Below are 17,219 nucleotides of genomic sequence, written 5' to 3'. Positions count from 1 at the left end.
TCAGGAGCAGACATTCATTCAGTATGATTTGAACTAATTGCCCATTATTTCCTAAATTTCAACACTTAAAAGCTTTGAGTGTCTTATTGCAAAACAACAGCTAAAAGGCCAGTTATGTTCATTGACTGAAATACAAATAAACGTGCTCAGCTCTCTGGAGAGCTCTTGGGTTTGAAGCAGCAGAAGATTTTAGGGAAGCATGCTTTCTGAAGGTAAGATTATACAGAAGCTCACCACTTCTAGAGCTCCAGTTATCTGAAGGCACTACTGAATTACAACTAATATTAGCGCAAGAGATGCTTGAATTCTGGAATTTCGGTAAAATGTTTTGAATTCAGGTTCTGAAGCATTTAAAGGACTTGAGAAAACATATTTGGCCCCAAGTCAGCAAAGCACTTAGGCGAGCCCTTAACTTTCAGCATGCGTTTAAGTACCTTGCTGACTTGGGGCTTTTAACCCCGACAAAAAGAAAGCAAAGAGGAAAGAAAAGCCAAAGGAAGAAGTTCTAGCATGTGTGTAAATCTCCAGGCAAGCTGAAATAATATGGGAATCTCTTCCGGAAAGTAAGAGAACAAAAAATAATAGTGACTTGCTTTAAAATTAAACACTAGAGGAAGCTTTCTGGAGAGGGGAGAAAGACTCCAAGAACAAATGGAGTATTTCAATGTAGCCTAACGCAGGCTTTGCTCTCCTGCCTCTTCAGCAAGCTGAAATTATTTATTGTTGAAAAAAGAAAACCAAAAAACAACCCGAAAACCTGCTTCCCCCTCCCACTTCCAGACTAAGCGTGGTGGGAGAGAGAAGAATCTTGGCTTCGGCAGCGAAAAAACATCTCTGAAATGAGTCGGCTGTGAGAGGCTGTCTCTTTCAGGAGGGAGGAAGAGAAGGGATGAGGGAGTGAATGGTAGTAAGGAGGAGGAGGAAACTGCCCACAGGCAGGAGCCTGCAAACAACCACACACACTGCCTGTGGGAGGGGGAATACAAGAAAGTATATACTCTCCAATACAAGTAAGGAGAGAAAATCAGTGCAAATCTATGCACGCACGTATGGAAAGCAGCTACAGGCAGCAAGCAGCTCTTCCCCTACCTCCGGCTTGAGGCCATGAATAGAAAACAAACTGAAGCAGAGCAAAAAGAGGATGCTTTGCAGCCCACCCAGGGAGAGTGGCTGCTGGCTTGCGGGAGGACGGCGACAGGGAGAGCGGCCGCCTGCGTGGGGACGGGCTGGAGGAGATGCTCTGGCTCCTTCGGGCTCCGGTGCTCGCAGCCCCTCACTGCTCTGGCACGGCCAGGGCAAGCTCAGGATGCCATGAAGTTGGAAACGCTGCTCTGGCCCCATCAGGGCAAAAGCCCAAACTTCCAAAAATTCTCCTTTAAAGAGAACAAAAAAAAAAAAAGAGGATGGTTCTTTCTTCAGAAGGAAACCAAGGGGTTTCATATTTTTAAGTTTTTTTTTCAAAACTACCACACTGTTGTACAAAAGGCTTTGCAACCCTTTTGTCGGGGGAGGGGGGTGTCCATTTGAAGTGAAAAGCCTAACTGTTTCTGAAAGATACCAAAAAGACATACTGCAGCCCTTCCCCTCATCCTGCAGCTTCCCTCTCACCAGAGAAATTTTGTAAAACGTTTGGATGTGGATGGGGTTTCATTTTCCAACAGAAAATGGCTCCCCTGAGGATATTCCCCGACAGCTCTGCTTGGGACAGACTGGCAGCAAGCGCTTCACTTCCCAGTGGAGATGCCCGTCGGGGAAGCACGGGGTCCCGGCGCAGGGAATGGAGGCGGCTCTTCCCCAGCACTCACGCTGCCGCGCTGCCTGCAGCCTCCAGAGCACGGGCACCCTGTCACCCTCTGCTCTGTGCCGGCACCCAGCAAGAGGCAGCTCTCTCCGCAACGAACGGACAACTCAAACAGATGAGACAAACAAAGGGAGCATCACTCTCCCCACCTTGCAGACAGAACTGAAGTCCCCGAAGCAGATTAAATGACACCCAAGGGTGTGCAAGTTGTCTGCATCAGAGCTACGCTCTGATTTTGCATCTCCCCTGTGGTCCTCTGGCACCCAGTACATCGACGCCAGGGTATAGTTTGCCTCTCCTGGCCCTTGCTGAAATACAAACACCCAAAGAACAGAATTCATTTGCGCTGGTGGCTTTTTATCCATCTTGAATCCCCGTATATCCCCCAGGATGCTAGCACTCGGACACTGCAGCGGTGGCTTGTGAGGCTATGAAATGGCTGCTGTGGTGTACATTGGTGATTCCCCCTGAAGGAGCAAAGTGAAAAGCCTTCTGTAAATACTGGTTATACTAAAAAACTCCTCAGGGCTAAGCAAGTTAAGAAAAATGGCCCAAACTCACTGCAGGAAACAAAACACAATTAAATCAGCTAGCAGCCCATATCTAACTAATCCCTCATGCTACAGCCCAACGGGTTTGTCTCAAACGTCTCTACCTGCCAACATCCACCTCCCGCCCCTCTTCCAGCCCTGGCACTGCTTTCCCAGCAGCCTGGCAAGCCAGCCATGCACGTGTGTTGTGTGGGAGAGAAAGTCCTCCAGAGCCCAGGGCTCCCAGCATGTGGACACAGCCTGACTGGGACCTGCTGGCATGTGCTGTGCAAGGACAGGCTTGGGAGCTGCTGGGCCAGACCACAATATGAATTAAAGATACTCAGCTTGTGGAGGACGGTTCAATATTCACTTGGAGACAGGTTTGCAACACCACGTAACACGTTAAAAAAGCTGGGATGCGCTCTTGGTGGCTCTTGGTATGTGGCCTTCATTCTGGAGCTGTGATTTAGGGAAGGATGAAGAAAGTAATGGCATTAAATCTGCCTACCTGAATCCTGAAGTTTTCCTTCTGGGTTTATATCCTAAAGTCCTACCCATGGCTCAACAGAAGGATGCCCACGGCCATCTCTCTGGAGCTTCCAAGAATGTAATTGCAGAAATATGGAGAAATAAATGCATCATGGATGCAAAAGCCCATGGACCCACAGAACTCAGCGGAAAAGACTTGCCCAGGTTATGGAGTGAGATGGACAACCTCACATGGAAGGAAGGCTCACCATCACAAGGAACGGCTGACTACTGGGTATCTTGCTCAGATAGGGTAGACACCTCCACACTCAAGTGACTGATCCAGCCCCCTGCAAATTTCTTGGGGACAAGGCACATATACACCTCCTAAAACAGCACTTCTTTGTTGCTGCTGCACTCAGACAGGGGAGCTGGGAGCAAAGGGAGCACATGGAGGTTCCACGCTTCAATAGCTGAATCTCCTGGTAGGCTGATGGGCCCCGCGCTGACTTGCTGCCATGCAGAAGACACAAGCAGCACCTTCACTAAGGCTAAGTCAAGCTACGCCAATGCCAAGAACCAGAAAAAAAAATAAACCCAACCCTGCATAAATGCATAAACAAATGTTAGTTTTAAAATGACAGCTTCCGAAGTCCCATGTCATTACTATTCCCCCAGGATTTTCCTTTCTGTCTCCTGTGCTGCCATCGCAGCAGCTATGTAACTTTTGAAGAGCACCGACCGACAGCATGAAAATGGCCGCAGTGATTATATTGCAACACTTGACTGCTTCCCTGAGCTGCAGCTCCTTCCTCCACTCTTGGAAGTGAAGCACGATCAATGCTAATTAATTATGAGCCAGAACCTGCCAACCATGGTCACACCGAGTTCAGTGCTGTTTCTTGAATATTCAGGGCTCACTCTCCATAAAAGCAAGGACCAGTCTCCAGCAGCTTGGGTTAAAAACAACAGAAACTCTCTTTGCAAGATGGGAGGGACATAAGTACGTGTCTGTCTCAGGGCTGAGAGCTGGAGGAGTTGCCTGCATGGGGGCAGACCCAGCGCGTGTGGCTGTAAATCAGCAAAGCACCATTGACACGATGGGAAGGGCAGCGAGGCAGCTTGAAGGTGTCTCTAAAGGCTCTCCCCCAACAAGAACCATGGAGCTGGCAGAGCTATCACGCCCAACCAAGGCCAGGAAAAGGATGCTTGTGATGGGTCCAGCAAGAGAGCACAAGTACCCTCCAAGAACAAAGAGAAGCAACACCCATTCTCTTAGCACCCAAAGGGCTGTGCCCTGCGATGCTGCGAGAGGGCAAGGCAAGGGCTGGGGTTACTGGGCAAAGCTGGGGAGGGTCCTCAAGGGCAAAGCCCTGGAAATAGCTGAGACAGAGAAAAGTTCCAATAAAATGAATAGACTTCCAGAAGGATCACCAGTGGGAATGGTGCTACTAGCACATGGCTCATGTAATTCTCTAAGAGGTGGGAGGAACCAGTGGGGACCCAAGCTCCTGAGCTGCCCTTCGCCAATGCCACACAGCAGGGATCCTCACCGGAAGGGAAAAAGAGACAAGCACACAGAGCAATTACCTCATGCTTCCCACCACAAAGGAAAAAACAATTTTCAAGTCTGCTGAGCACAGGAACTTGGATGTGATCATCAGCCAGGCACCTTGCTGCATCCCAGGTAGTGCTACATCCCCTCCCAACAGCAGGAGTCCTGCAGGGCTCAGCAGCCCCTTCCCACTCCTGAGCAATGTTACTGGATTCTCATGCTTTGGTCCAAGCCTCTCCAGTTGTCATCGCAGCTGGCACAGGTTGTGGCAGATCTCCAAGCTCCTAGTTATGGCCACACTTGGAGGCTTCCCGTGGGAAATTCCAGGGAAAGGAGCAGACAGACAGACATTAGCTTCTGGATTTAATACACCCTCACTCCCGTGTGCCTCAGTTTCTCATTTGCACATCATAGTCTCAGCTGGAGCAACCATACCATAGTGCAGGCAATCCGCAGATGCAGCAGAATCCAACCGACCAGGGCTTGTGGCTTGGCTGGAATCAGAGGCTCTCTGCAACTTATCCTACGAAGTCTCAAGTTCATGGCTCTGGCTGGAGACTCCTCTCGGGAGCAAGTGCTCCGGGCTTGGCTTACCGTCCCCCTGGGAGCAGGCTTGCACGCAAACAATGCCGATGGTGAGCAGAGCTCTCCCACCCGGTTGGAGGTCTGCGCTTGGACGGACGCATGGATGTGGGGCTGCCAGGACTGGCCCCCAGCAGCGGACCCCCACGCACATGCTCTGCACGATGCAGGTTTGCATCAGCCGCTGCTGTCGTGAGCCTGCCTTCCTACCGCTCACAACACGACGGGACCCTCATCCCCCTCCGTAGCTCTGTCACCTCCACAAGGGATGCTCGGCAACTTCCTTGGCTTTATTTCAGTTTTAGATCCTGGAGGCAGCAAGTGTGGCCCCCTGCAAGCAGCACAGACGGGCAGACTACAGAGGGGACCTCTCTCCAGAGAGCAGAAGCATGCTTCGGCATAGCAAAACGTCCACTCCCAGCAGCTCTCTGCCAGCAGAGCTGTGTTACCCAGCAGCGCGCCCAATGCCTGGACATCAGAAATACATGCACATACATGCACACCTTAGCAAATTCAGCAGGAATCACGCAAGACATGCTAGACGCTGCAAATCTGCTTTAGCTTGTGCATCCCAGTCAGCTCCTCAGCGTGATGGTGCTGGCTCTCTTCTGCCTACAAAGCACACAGCTCTTGGCTGGCAGAAGTCTCCAGACTTCCAGCCTTGCAGGTCAATGTTTTTCAGCGTCGGCTTTGCAAACCTCTGGCTGCTTTGCAACACTCCAGAATAGGTAACTAAGAAGAGCTCGGCTATTGACGGAGGGCTTAAATCCACTAAGAAGGATCTGCACTGGGGAAATGCTTCAGGCTTTGCAAGCTAAAAAAGCTAGGAAGGTCAAGTGTGTTGAACCTGGACGAAGGGCAGTGCACGGCCCTGCCAGCTGTGTGCACCCTATGGCATGCGCCCCATCCAGAGGGATTTCACACCAGGAGGTGGATGTGTTTCGCCCAGGGCTGTGGGAAAGAGACTCACCCTGCACACAGATGTGTGTGACTGTGCAAGGAAAAGTTTTTGGCCCCTTTCCTTTGTCTCCTGAGTAGGGACAAAGGCTGTTTCATCCCCATGTTGTGAGTCACATGCAGAAAGCCCCTTCTCCAACACCATCCTCTCCAGTATGGCTCTAGGCAAAGGAAGACAGTACAAAGAGGCTCCAGACTCCTCAGCTTCAGTTAGCGCCTGGTGGCAGCTAAGCCTACAGAAAAATCTGTCCCAGCAAATCCTACACCAAGAGATCAACGGTCCATATGCTGGACTAATACGGCTGTAACCCCTCCTGCCTCCATCACCATCAATTGCTGTGTGGTTTCACTCCACTTCTCCACCTGATTGGCCTTCCTGGAGTACACATTACAAGGTGACACACATTGCTTTTCCCCTCTGTAACGAGCCTGCCACAGCCCTTGCTCAATCCTCCTTCTTCTTTTGCTTCTAATATGCCACAATTATATTGGCTTCTCTGCAAGGATCTGCTCCATTTAAGTGCTGCCCAAGACTGGGCATCCTGAAAGATGCTCTCTTCATCCACAGGACAGATTACACATCTTGCAAGCTCTTCTCCTGTTTATATTTTATGCTCCAGCATCTCCCACCCAGATTAGGAAACTGGGTATTAGGTATTTCCCTTCGCAAAGAAGCACAGTGTCTGCCCAGAGAAATTAAACACCCCAAAGGGCTCTGAGTGTTAAGGTTTGCGCACGTTGTGTCGCAGCATCTGCGCTCCCCAGCATGCTTCATGGTTGCTTTGCTCTGTTCCCACCCTAGCAAAATCCTCTCCCCGGAAAGCAGAGATGATGATGTTTGTTCTCAGTGTCTCGCTGGGGCTGTGCCCCTGTTATTCAGGGCTTTGCTTGGTCACAGACGTGTCGCAGGTGGCCTGAAGACAGCAGCAAGTGACGCACTCTGTGTCCAACACTACTGATGGATGTGCAGGACCTGAACATGTCAGTCCCAGCCCTGCCTGCCCTTTTGGTCCCCGGGTCTGTTGCGCACAGCCCTGCTGATGCGCTCCAGGAATGATTTGTAGCACCCTCTGCTAAGGTCATGGGCTCCTGCAAGTGGTCCCCGGAGCTGCAGCACTCTGCTCTTTCAGCCTGACCGGAGACTGGCTTTGCAGTCCCAGGGTAGCCTATGATCCAGCACTTCAGACACTGGAAACCCTTCAAAAGGGATAAATAATGAGTGACACCTTCAGTCCAAGTGCAGCTGGACACATGTCACTGAACAGGCTGGTGGGGACCAGGCTGCTTTGCAAATGTGAGAGGGCTGGCTCCCTGAGACGTCCATATGTGACTTCCAAGGTGAGACCTCTGAGCTTTTGGAGGCTAATTGAAGCCAAACCCCTGAAGTAGCAAAGGTTTCTACTCCAGCTGTCACCATTTTATGAGATCTTCCCTTTCTTGAAAGCCTTTGAGAATGTAACAACAGGTACATAAAAACAAGCGCAACCCATGGACGAGGATGGCTTCCTCCCTTGTCAAAAGGAGCTCAGTGCTAGGACAGGACATGGCCCTTCTTCAGCAGTCAGAGCTCACACAAAGAGCAAAGCGCACGGCTGTTCTCCACGTGCTGGGCTATGCCTCGGCTCCCTGACTCTGAAAATCAGTGCAAATGAGATCTGGGCTTCTACCAGCACTTGGGGGCTCCTGGCTGCTACAGCAATGCCTCAGTTTACAACCACATGTTTGGCAGAGGAAGGGATGCTCCTGCTTCACACAATGGGACGGTGCTACCCCGAGAAGAAGGTGCCGTTTATTTATCCAAACCCTTTCTCCCAGCCTCTCTCCATGATTTGCGCTTGTCCAGCAGTGGGTTTCAGCAACGATGGGTTGGCAATGACCCAGCTGGCTTACACAGATGCCCCATGAGCCAAGTGCTGCTCCCTGTCCCATGCTGTCCCCTCTGCACATCCACACCAGCAGGTCCTGCCTCCTCCCCCTGGGTTGTGGCAGCTTTGACCCCACCAGCATTAATTCCCAGGGCTTTATCCCGGGCTGAATGGTCTCCATCCAGAGCTTCTCTGGGTGGACTACAGACCCCATTCCTCCTCCTTCATTGCTCGTCGATATGTTTGATAGTAGTTTGATAGTAGTCTAAGAGACTACTGAGACATGGTTTTCCTTGCCACTGTCAGAACTAATGAATCCTGGCAGACTGCGATCCTCCCGGCAGTTTCTTCTCCTCACCACAGATGTGAACTATTTTCACCAGTTGTGTGGGATCACAGGCTTGTCCAAAACCTGTCAGATCCACACTCTTACTTTTAATTGCTTTTTCTTTTCTTTTTTTTTATTTAATATTTTACAGCTTTGTGATCTGTTTCAATACACCAAACTGATGGAAAAGTTCCTATTTTTCTTAGCATCCCAGATATTTCCTACTAGATTTCCTCTCAGATGGCTCAGGTGGACCTGGGGACAGATCCTCGCTTTGCTCCAGAACCTCATCTCTGTTGGCTCTATTTCAGATACCTTCTTCCATCCCCATTCTTACACGTTTCTGATTCCAGAAAGGGGTAAATTCAATGCAAGTGCCTCCAGACAGACTTGCATAGCAAAAGCAGGCAGCTTATTTGCAACGTCCTTTGCATGTCTCCAAACTTCAGTAACTTGCAAAAAGCAAGTCTTCAAAGCCCCGGAGCCACGGAGCCGTCCTCCCTCTCACTTACGTGCCAGCCCCTCTATTTTTCTTCCTGTCCTTCTCCTCCCTCCCCCACTTGTGCTTTAAGAGCATCTCTCCTCATGCGTCCGACAGCACTTTGCACAAGGGGACATCAGTCTTGCCCAGACCCTAGGCGAGTGCCGCGACCTCTCCGCTCCCTGATGGGCATGAGACGAGCTGTGCTCCTGCAGCATGCCCCAGCAAGACAGGCCACTCTGCCCTGTGCTCCTGTGACCTTCTGCAGCGCAAAATGAGCAGACACTGCATGGAAATAAACTCTCTTGACTTCCCAGCGCCCAGGTGGGAGGAGTGAGCCTGCGACATGCTCCCTGTGGGGCTATCCCACACTGCCAGCCGGACCCCCAGGGGATGCTCGGCTCTAGGACCTGCAGGGTGATGAGGCAGTGGGCAAGGAAACACAGGCACTAAAAATAGGCTGTCTGTGGTAGGGGCCGACCACATTTATTAGTAAGCCTGTGCTCCGTCTGACCACAAGGTCAGCCTCCGAGAGCTTGGCCATAATTCACTGTGTCTGGGCAGGAAATCTACTTGAGCTCAGAGGGATGTCCAGTAATACAAAAAGATGTTCCAGGACCTCAGGCTATTTTTGCTGTTTTCTTTTACTTTGCGGATGAGGAACTTTTCAGGAGACGCATCTTGTTCTGGGGAAGGAAAAAAAAAAAAGCCAGGTGCTCTGGGAAAGACAGAAGGAAAAGGGGGACTGCAGAAGTTTGTGCCTGTTTGGGTCTGGAGTTCTCAGACAGACTTCACCATGTAGGGCAGGTAAGCAGCAGAGAAAGATCAGAGCAGCAACAGTGTCTCCAGACCTTGATGGGCTCTTAAACAACCTAACAGCATGCAGCAGAGTTTAATGGATTGCAGCTGGGGTGTCACTGCAGCTGGGGGGAGTTGCTGTCTCTGCTGCTTCCCTGCAGCTGCAGGCTGGCAGGGAAGATGGGGAGGCAACAGGGAAACCACCATGGTTAATGAATGCCCATGGATGGAGGTAATGGACATTCCTTCCAAAGCCATCAGAGAGAAACGAGTTTCATGCAACTTGAGCTACAGCCGGGTTGTACCTCTGGCCAGCATGGGGTGGGCTAGCAGGCTGGCCCCCAGCCGATGCAGCAACCCCACTGGAATGATGCTGGTCCCCAGCAGAAGGCCATGAGCTAGGGCTAGCTTAGCCCCAGGAAGCAATCGGCAAGGCAAAGGAGGCAAAGAGCAGATGCCTGCCCTTGAATGGCAGCCTTCAGAATGATTTAAGCAAGCTCTACCTCATGGAGAAGCCCGAATCCTAATAGCTGCACATAAGCTGCCAGTGCTGGAGCGTTCATGTGAGGGGTAATGTGTCCTCGGTGAGTCACGCTGACTCACCCACAGGTACATGAGTTGCCTACAGAAGTGAGATGATTGCTGGGGTGCCCACACCTTTCCCCATTGCCCCAGTGCTTGTGTCTTTCCCCTCTTGCAGCTCCAAGGCAGGAGCATCTATCTACTCATGACATGCCCTGGGACCGAGGTCTTCCAGATACAGCTGGGTCCTTCAGCAGGTTATGTGAACACCATGGTGAACTGAGCTCATTTAGCCCGAGGACAGGCTGAGATAAGCCCCCTGGATAAGCCCCCTGACTTTGACTGCGCTGAGCAAACCCTGATAACATCCTTCCAATGCCAAGACATGTCCTTTTATTGATCCAGCACTGTGCTTCGGTTCTGCCTGTCCAGGCGCTCCACGGTACAAATTTGAAGAGCATTTTGGCTTTGAGACGGCTGGCAAAGAGTGAGGGAAGCAGGGGCGAGAGGCTACACCAGACCTTGCCTCCTAACCCGAGAGAGGTCCTGGAAATGCTCTGAAACTAGCTCACATGCTGAACAGGGCTGCAGTTTGGAGCAAGGCTGGTATTTCAGCCAGCTGGATAATGAGAGCATCCAGAGTTGTAACAGGAAGGATTAAAAAATGTAATTGCTGATGAGGAATTAACTGTTAATGGGGAATCATCATTGCAGGAGGGTGTTCCCAGTGCGGCCCCCGCAGGGATCTGTTCTTGGCCCATTGCTAATCACTCATCTTATCAATTATCTTGAAGGCAACATAAAACTGTTGCTGGCAAAGTCTGATGGTGACACAAAGGCTGATGTATATAATGGAAAGAACGAGTCCACTGCATGCAGAGCTCTGGAGCAGTTAATACAGTAGCCTTCCCTCAACAAAAGCATGTGTTTTATGCAGCCAAACACAAGTCCATTCATCTCTGGTGGAGGAATGTAGGTCAGACTCGCAGAAAGCATGGCTACATCTTGAGGAGGACAACACCAATAATGCCTTGGCAGGAGCCACCTGGAGATGAAGTGCTGTGAGGAGAGCAAAACTTGGCCTGTGACACAAGGAGATGTCATGGGAAGTGGGGAGGTGCTATGTGATGAGGAGACAGAGCTTTCTCCTGTGCAGGTCCCAGTCTGAGTGGGGAATGAGCCTCTGCGGGAAGCACGCACCGCCACCAGCCTCCCGGCCAGCCGCTTGACACACACATGCGGTCCCTTTGACCTTGCCTTCCCCAGTGTAAACACCAAGTGCCAATTACAAAAATTCCAAAACACTCTGTTGCACATGCATCTCGCCCTGGGGAGTGGGTGGAAAAACAAACAAGACATGACAGATGTTAGTCATGTCACTTAATGCATGACTAAAAGGCACTCCAATGGAGAGGAGAGGAGAGGAGAGGAGAGGAGAGGAGAGGAGAGGAGAGGAGAGGAGAGGAGAGGAGAGGAGAGGAGAGGAGAGGAGAGGGGAGGGGAGGGGAGGGGAGGGGAGGAGAGGAGAGGAGAGGAGAGGAGAGGAGAGGAGAGGAGAGGAGAGGAGAGGAGAGGAGAGGAGAGGAGAGGAGAGGAGAGGAGAGGAGAGGAGAGGAGAGGAGAGGAGAGGAGAGGAGAGGAGAGGAGAGGAGAGGAGAGGAGAGGAGAGGAGAGGAGAGGAGAGGAGAGGAGAGGAGAGGAGAGGAGAGGAGAGGAGAGGAGAGGAGAGGAGAGGAGAGGAGAGGAGAGGAGAGGAGAGGAGAGGAGAGGAGAGGAGAGGAGAGGAGAGGAGAGGAGAGGAGAGGAGAGGAGAGGAGAGGAGAGGAGAGGAGAGGAGAGGACGAGACCTTCTGTATATATATTTGCAGATACTACTCCTACAGTGCTGCCTTAAGTTGGATGCACATCTCCCCTAAGCACCCATGGGCACAAGACCAAGCCTTGAGACTCAGGTAGCCCATCACACCACTTGAATCCAGGCACCTTAACTGAACAGCATTTGCACAATCACCAAAACCTACTCAGATGTCTACAAACAAACCACACATTCCTGCATGAATCTACAAACCATCTCCTACACAGAAAACCCAGAGAACACCCCCAAAAGCAAAGGGCTGGTCGCACCCGTCAGCCAACAAACGCCACAAAGAGAAGGTTAGACATTCTGGGAAGGGGAGAGAGGGGCATATCTACAGTTGGTTTCTTTTCAAAAAGTCAATTTGCATGGCTTTGCTGTGCATTTTGAAGGCTGTTTACCAGCCCAGCCTTTGTCTTAGCTGAAATGTAGGCAGCATTTCTAACGAGGCACATGCAAACTGGAACTCCCGGGAGGCGTTGCAGCAGAACCGATTGCAAAAGATTAGCACCAGGGCTTAAGAGAGCAAGAGAGAAGGGAAAGTAACGAAACAAAATCTCTTTTTCTTTTCCTCAGTTGAGGAATGATAGGGGCTAATTGCTTGTTGCTAGTGAGAAAGAGGGGAGCTAGCAGCTTCTGCACCCGTCAATAAATTAACCCTGGCATGTGGCATCTGAAACGCATTCACTTCCAGGTACGTTTATCTCTTTGTCTCCTCTCCTGGGTGAAAACATAATTATTGTTTAAACACGAGTTAATTCAGCAAAGTGAGGTTCAATAAAGCAGAATTATTCCTCTTTTAAAAGCAGAGAAATCGCAGTCTGGGACAGATGTGGACATAACTGGCAGAGCTGATGGATGGGGAAGATGCTTTGGTTGTGGCAGGAACCTGGGGAAGGAAAGCTTCCTCTTCCTTGCTGTAGCCCTTGGGTCTACTGGGAACAACGAAGTCCAGCCACGGGCAGTCATTGCAATGAACACAAAGTGCAGAAATCACCCATACGCGTGTGCTTTATGGCCTGACATGCAGTTAGGCACCTCTACCATGTACACACTTCCCATGTAAGGAGCTTTGTCAAAGCCAACAGGCTTATCCTGTGCCCTCTCCCTTTCCTTGCAGGATGCCCAAGCCCTGCTGGGGAGAGGGTCTCTGCACGGCAGGGACATCACCGGTGCTGCTCGCACACGACAGAGCCCCTGGTCAGCCAAAGCTGCGAGTGTCGCAGCAGGCAGCATTGCTTCTGTGCTCTGCTGGCCTTCCCTCATCCCCTTCCTCTTCGCTGAAATAAATCGGCAGCTACCACTGCCTGGAGAAGGAAACACAGGAAGGAAAACTGAGCTACACACAATAACGGGGAGGGCACCGGGCTCTCCTGTATGGTCTTCAGCCAGTTCTGCCTCCTCTGTTCCCTCCCATTTCTTCTTGCAGCTCCTGTCCATCCCTCTGTGCCGGCTGGGACCTCTGCAGATCGGGACAGCCCCGTGGCTGGCTGGGCAATGCCTGTCTCTGGAGGCAGGCTGTCCCCCACCTGGCAGACCTGTCTGAAGATGGTTTATTTTTAGTGCTTATCCATGCACCGGGGGGACATCCCTGGATCGATCGCTTGCTTCCTGGAGACTGGCAGGAGGGCCAACCACCACCCTACACCAACCTATTCTGGTGGCTAATCCCTGCAAACCTTCTCTCTTTTTTCCTCTGCTTCCAATTTTATGCAGTGCGTTGCCTTTTTCTTTGCTAAATTCAAGAGCACTGAGGCGGCTGCTCAAAATGATCCTGTGCCGGCTGCCCTGGCCGGGCTGGGGAAGGGCGTGCATTCAACGCAGCTGCAGCGAGCGGCAGCGAAACTACGCACGCCGAGCACGCCGCCGGAGCCTGGCAAAGGAACCCACGTGAGGGGCTGAGCGGTGCGGGGTGATCGGTTTAGCAGCAATAGGATTAGCCGTGAGCGCACTGTGCAATTGCCGGCTGGCGGCAGTGCTGGCAGCTCCAGCAGCACCCACGGTCCAATCCGCCTGCCCCAAAATGGCATCAATGCTGGAGCCAAAGATCCTGCAGTGGAGGTGGGCTAGGAGCAATCCCCATTTGATGGCTTGAGCTGTCCTGGGGGTGAAGACACAACCTGGGAGATGAGGGATGTTTCTCCTGGGGAGTGGCATCCCTTGCCTGCAGCCAGGCACTCTGCCCCATCGCCGTGCCCCCCCGGTCAGGGTGACACAAGGGACCATGCTGTGGAAGAACCCCTCAATAACATCCTCTTCCACCGGGAAGCAGCAGTGCCCAGCGGGGTGGTGCAGGTGTAATTTTAGCAATCTGCCACGGATGCAAAGCAAGGCAGGGAGGGACGGTACCCAAATCCGCTGACCTCTGAGCCCCTCCACCCCACGGCCATCCTTGGAGAGCACCCCGGGCTCCTGCAGCCCACACAAATGCACCCTTTGCTCTGCCAGCTCCGAGGAGAAGGACCAAAGATGAGCAGCAGAGGGGTTAACGCATGAGCAGCCTCACCTCCTCCGAGTCCCACGCTGCTTTTATTAATTCATGTGGCACTTTGCAGGACGCTCCAGTAATCACCAGGGTGCACGTGAGAGCCAGGAGCGGGTGGCCAGCCTCGCTGCGCTGTGCTCATGCTCACTTAACAGCTTGTCACATCCTCCTCACTCAAGTATTCAGTGCTAATGCATCTCTTAAAGTGCTTCACGAGCTATTAAAGTCGAGCGTGCCTCAAGTGCATGATAAATGGACTCTATGCCAGCGTCTTCCCCCCACTCCACCCGGTCTCTGCCACCAGTGGGATTAATCCATCCTTCCACCCCATTCCCACTGCGCTTTCCCAGCCCGAGTGCCTGGCTGGTGGGGGATGAGCCCCATGGCTGGCTGGTGAGGGGAGGCTGCAGCGGGGCAGGGGGTGAGCTCTGGGTGGGGGGCACAGAGCACAGCCCTCCTGTCTCCAACGCAGGCAGACGCTCCCCGACTTCACCCGCAGGTCTGCAGCCTCTCCAAGCCAAGCATGGCAGGGTGAGCAGGAGACCTGCCGCTCCAAAGCCCCTGCCCAGAGCATCACCTCGGTGTTTCCGAGAGGTGCCCAGCAGGGACACACGGTGCCTCTGGGGAACAGACCGAGGACAGTCCTGGAAGTGCCCTATTAGCCCTCCTCCAGCTCCTCCAGTTTCTGCCCCCCTCTCCTTTTTACATCCCCCAGGGCCGAGCATACTCTCTGGCTCCTGCAGACAGGGAGAGCCCTGCCGCACTCCGCGCACCCCCTCCAGCTGCCTGTTGATGCACTCGGGTCTCAGCAGCTCCACTTTTGAGCTGGTGCCCCAGACACCTCCCTCCTGGACACAGCCGGGCAAGGGAAGGAGGAGAGACCCAGGGACATGGAGGCTATGCTGCCAAGCCCCTGAATCCTGCCGCATCATGGAGCAGAAGGTGACAGTCATGGTGGCTCACCTGGCCAGGGGCCTTCCCCGGGGCTGGGCTCTCTGCACCAGCGTGCTTCTGCCAGCGGTGAAATGCATGGCCCTGGTAGGGAGCAGCGTTTGTTTCTCAGTCTAGACAACATATTTCAGGTGTGCGTAACCCTGAAGTACCTGGCACTTCTGTGTTTTGTCCCTGTGTGACAGGTCTGGGCCGCCATCTTCACAGCATGGGGGGGAACAGCACAGTGCATCCAAGGGATGCTCTGGCAGCCTTGACGCTGGGTCCTTCAAGGCTTCCCAGGCAGCCGTCCTGCAAGCAGAGCAGGACCAAGCAGCATTGCTTCTCTGCAGAAAGCATCGCACCACCACAAGCAGCACACAGCTCAGCATCCAAATGCTTTGAGCTGGCGCCCTGGGAAGGTGCTGGGAATGATCCTGCAACACCACCCAGCAAGCTCCCTCCTTGTCCGGAGAGTGGCTGTCCCCACACGATGGGGACACGCCACTGAAACCCATCTGCTTCGTGTCCAAGCAAGCAAAGCTGTAGCTTCCAGCAATGTAAACCCACCCAGCTGGATTTCGGGGAGCTCAGCGGGGTGCTCTGGCTGTGTTTCTCAATCCCACAGAGCCCACGGATGCACAGATGTCCTTACCAGTTAATCAGCAAAATTCTCCTCTATAATCCACCAAAAGCAACAACAGCCAGGCTGACTGACAGGGATCCAGTGAGTTTTGGAAATCCCCTATTTTGTCCCATTTTTGCACGGCTGCCATAGGTGACTCTGCAGTGGGACCCAACCACTGCCCCATAACCATCCTGCTCCTGCCTGGAACCAGGACCACCAGCATCTCTAGAATTTAATCTCTCTGAAGCCATCACTAAGCTAAGTCCCAAGTTCTCTGCTAACTGGAGAAGCAGGAGCTAGTGGTGGGCACAGATGGGGGGTGGCAGTGGGAGGAAAAGTCACCCGGAGGAGGTGACAGCAGGATGAGGCACCCATCATGGTCATGGGGTAGGGTGTCGGGGCTTGGGGCTGCCAGGATGCCGCTTCTTTCCACCCACCCATCCCTTCATGGGTGGGTTGCACAGGGCAGCGTGCCGAAAAGGGGCCTGAAGGGCTGGGAAGCGGTGCCCTGGCTGTCGGGGCACCCTCGGACATGTGGGGGTGTGGGCAGGGTGAGGGGCAGCAGCCGGCGTTGTGGAGACGCCCAAATCCTGCAGCGGCAGGCAGGAGGGGATGCATGTGTCATGGAGAGGAGAAAAGTGATAACATCCAAAAATGTAGTATCAGGCAAGCCGGGGGAGCACACCCAGCTTGCCCCAGGAGAAAGGCTGAAAGAGCGGTGTTAACATTTTTTGGGACAGAGAGGTGTGAAGAGACTCACCCTGCTGGCTGTGTCTCTGGGCGTACACCACCACCACCGCGGCGAGCACCACGCAGCAGGCTGACGGGATGGGGTTAGCCATCTGTGGAAGCAAACACAGGCAGGAGCAGTCAGGGTTTGCCCCCAGGAGACCCTGCACGCAGCATACCGAGAGCCGGTCCCTCCTGGGCAGCCGAAGACTGCAACGGGACTGCAAGGACATGGCCACGAAGCGAGACTTCAGCTCAGCCATGGGGGAAACTCGCTGCAAAAAGAGGCTTTTTGCTGGTGCGTGCTCCATCGCTCAACGGCCTGTGGCACCTTGCATGGGAGCTGCCAGCACAACCAGGTGCCCAGAGGTGACGATACACCTTGGACAAACGCTGCATTTTTCTCATGTCATTTTCAACCCTTCCCTTAAGAAAGTCAAGCCCTGGTGTTGGGCTCTCCTTGGGAGCTGCAGCATCACTCTAGGAGCAGACACAGCCTGCAAGTTGGTTCCAGAGGTTTTCTGAAGAGATAGGAGCACACCTGGGCACTTCACAGCAGCAGCTAGTGTTTGCAAAATGCAGATCCCAGCACGGCCAGCTGCTGCTGCTGCTCCAGTGTGGCCCCTTCTGGCACCAGCACTGAGCACCATGCTGTCCCCCAGCCTGATGCAAGAGCAGCAGCATTTCTGGGCACGCCAGGGA

The 17,219-nt window shown here is 52.9% G+C and overlaps 1 protein-coding gene across 1 annotated transcript in view; it reads right to left on the bottom strand.

Annotated features, from left to right (window-relative positions):
* The window catches only part of CNTFR (ciliary neurotrophic factor receptor), a gene marked incomplete at both ends in the record, with an annotated part of 85,733 nt that extends 69,103 nt beyond the window's left edge, over window positions 1-16,630 (bottom strand). The window contains one exon of the mRNA XM_082013680.1: window positions 16,549-16,630. Within this exon, the coding sequence (XP_081869806.1) occupies window positions 16,549-16,630 (82 nt within the window). The remainder of the gene's footprint in view (window positions 1-16,548) is intronic.
* Between the last annotated feature and the right edge of the window lie 589 nt (window positions 16,631-17,219).

The sequence above is a fragment of the Phaethon aethereus genome, assembly GCF_964289735.1.
Source record: "Phaethon aethereus genome assembly, chromosome: Z".
Lineage (NCBI taxonomy): Eukaryota > Metazoa > Chordata > Aves > Phaethontiformes > Phaethontidae > Phaethon > Phaethon aethereus.
This window is presented reverse-complemented; position numbering and strand designations above follow the sequence as displayed.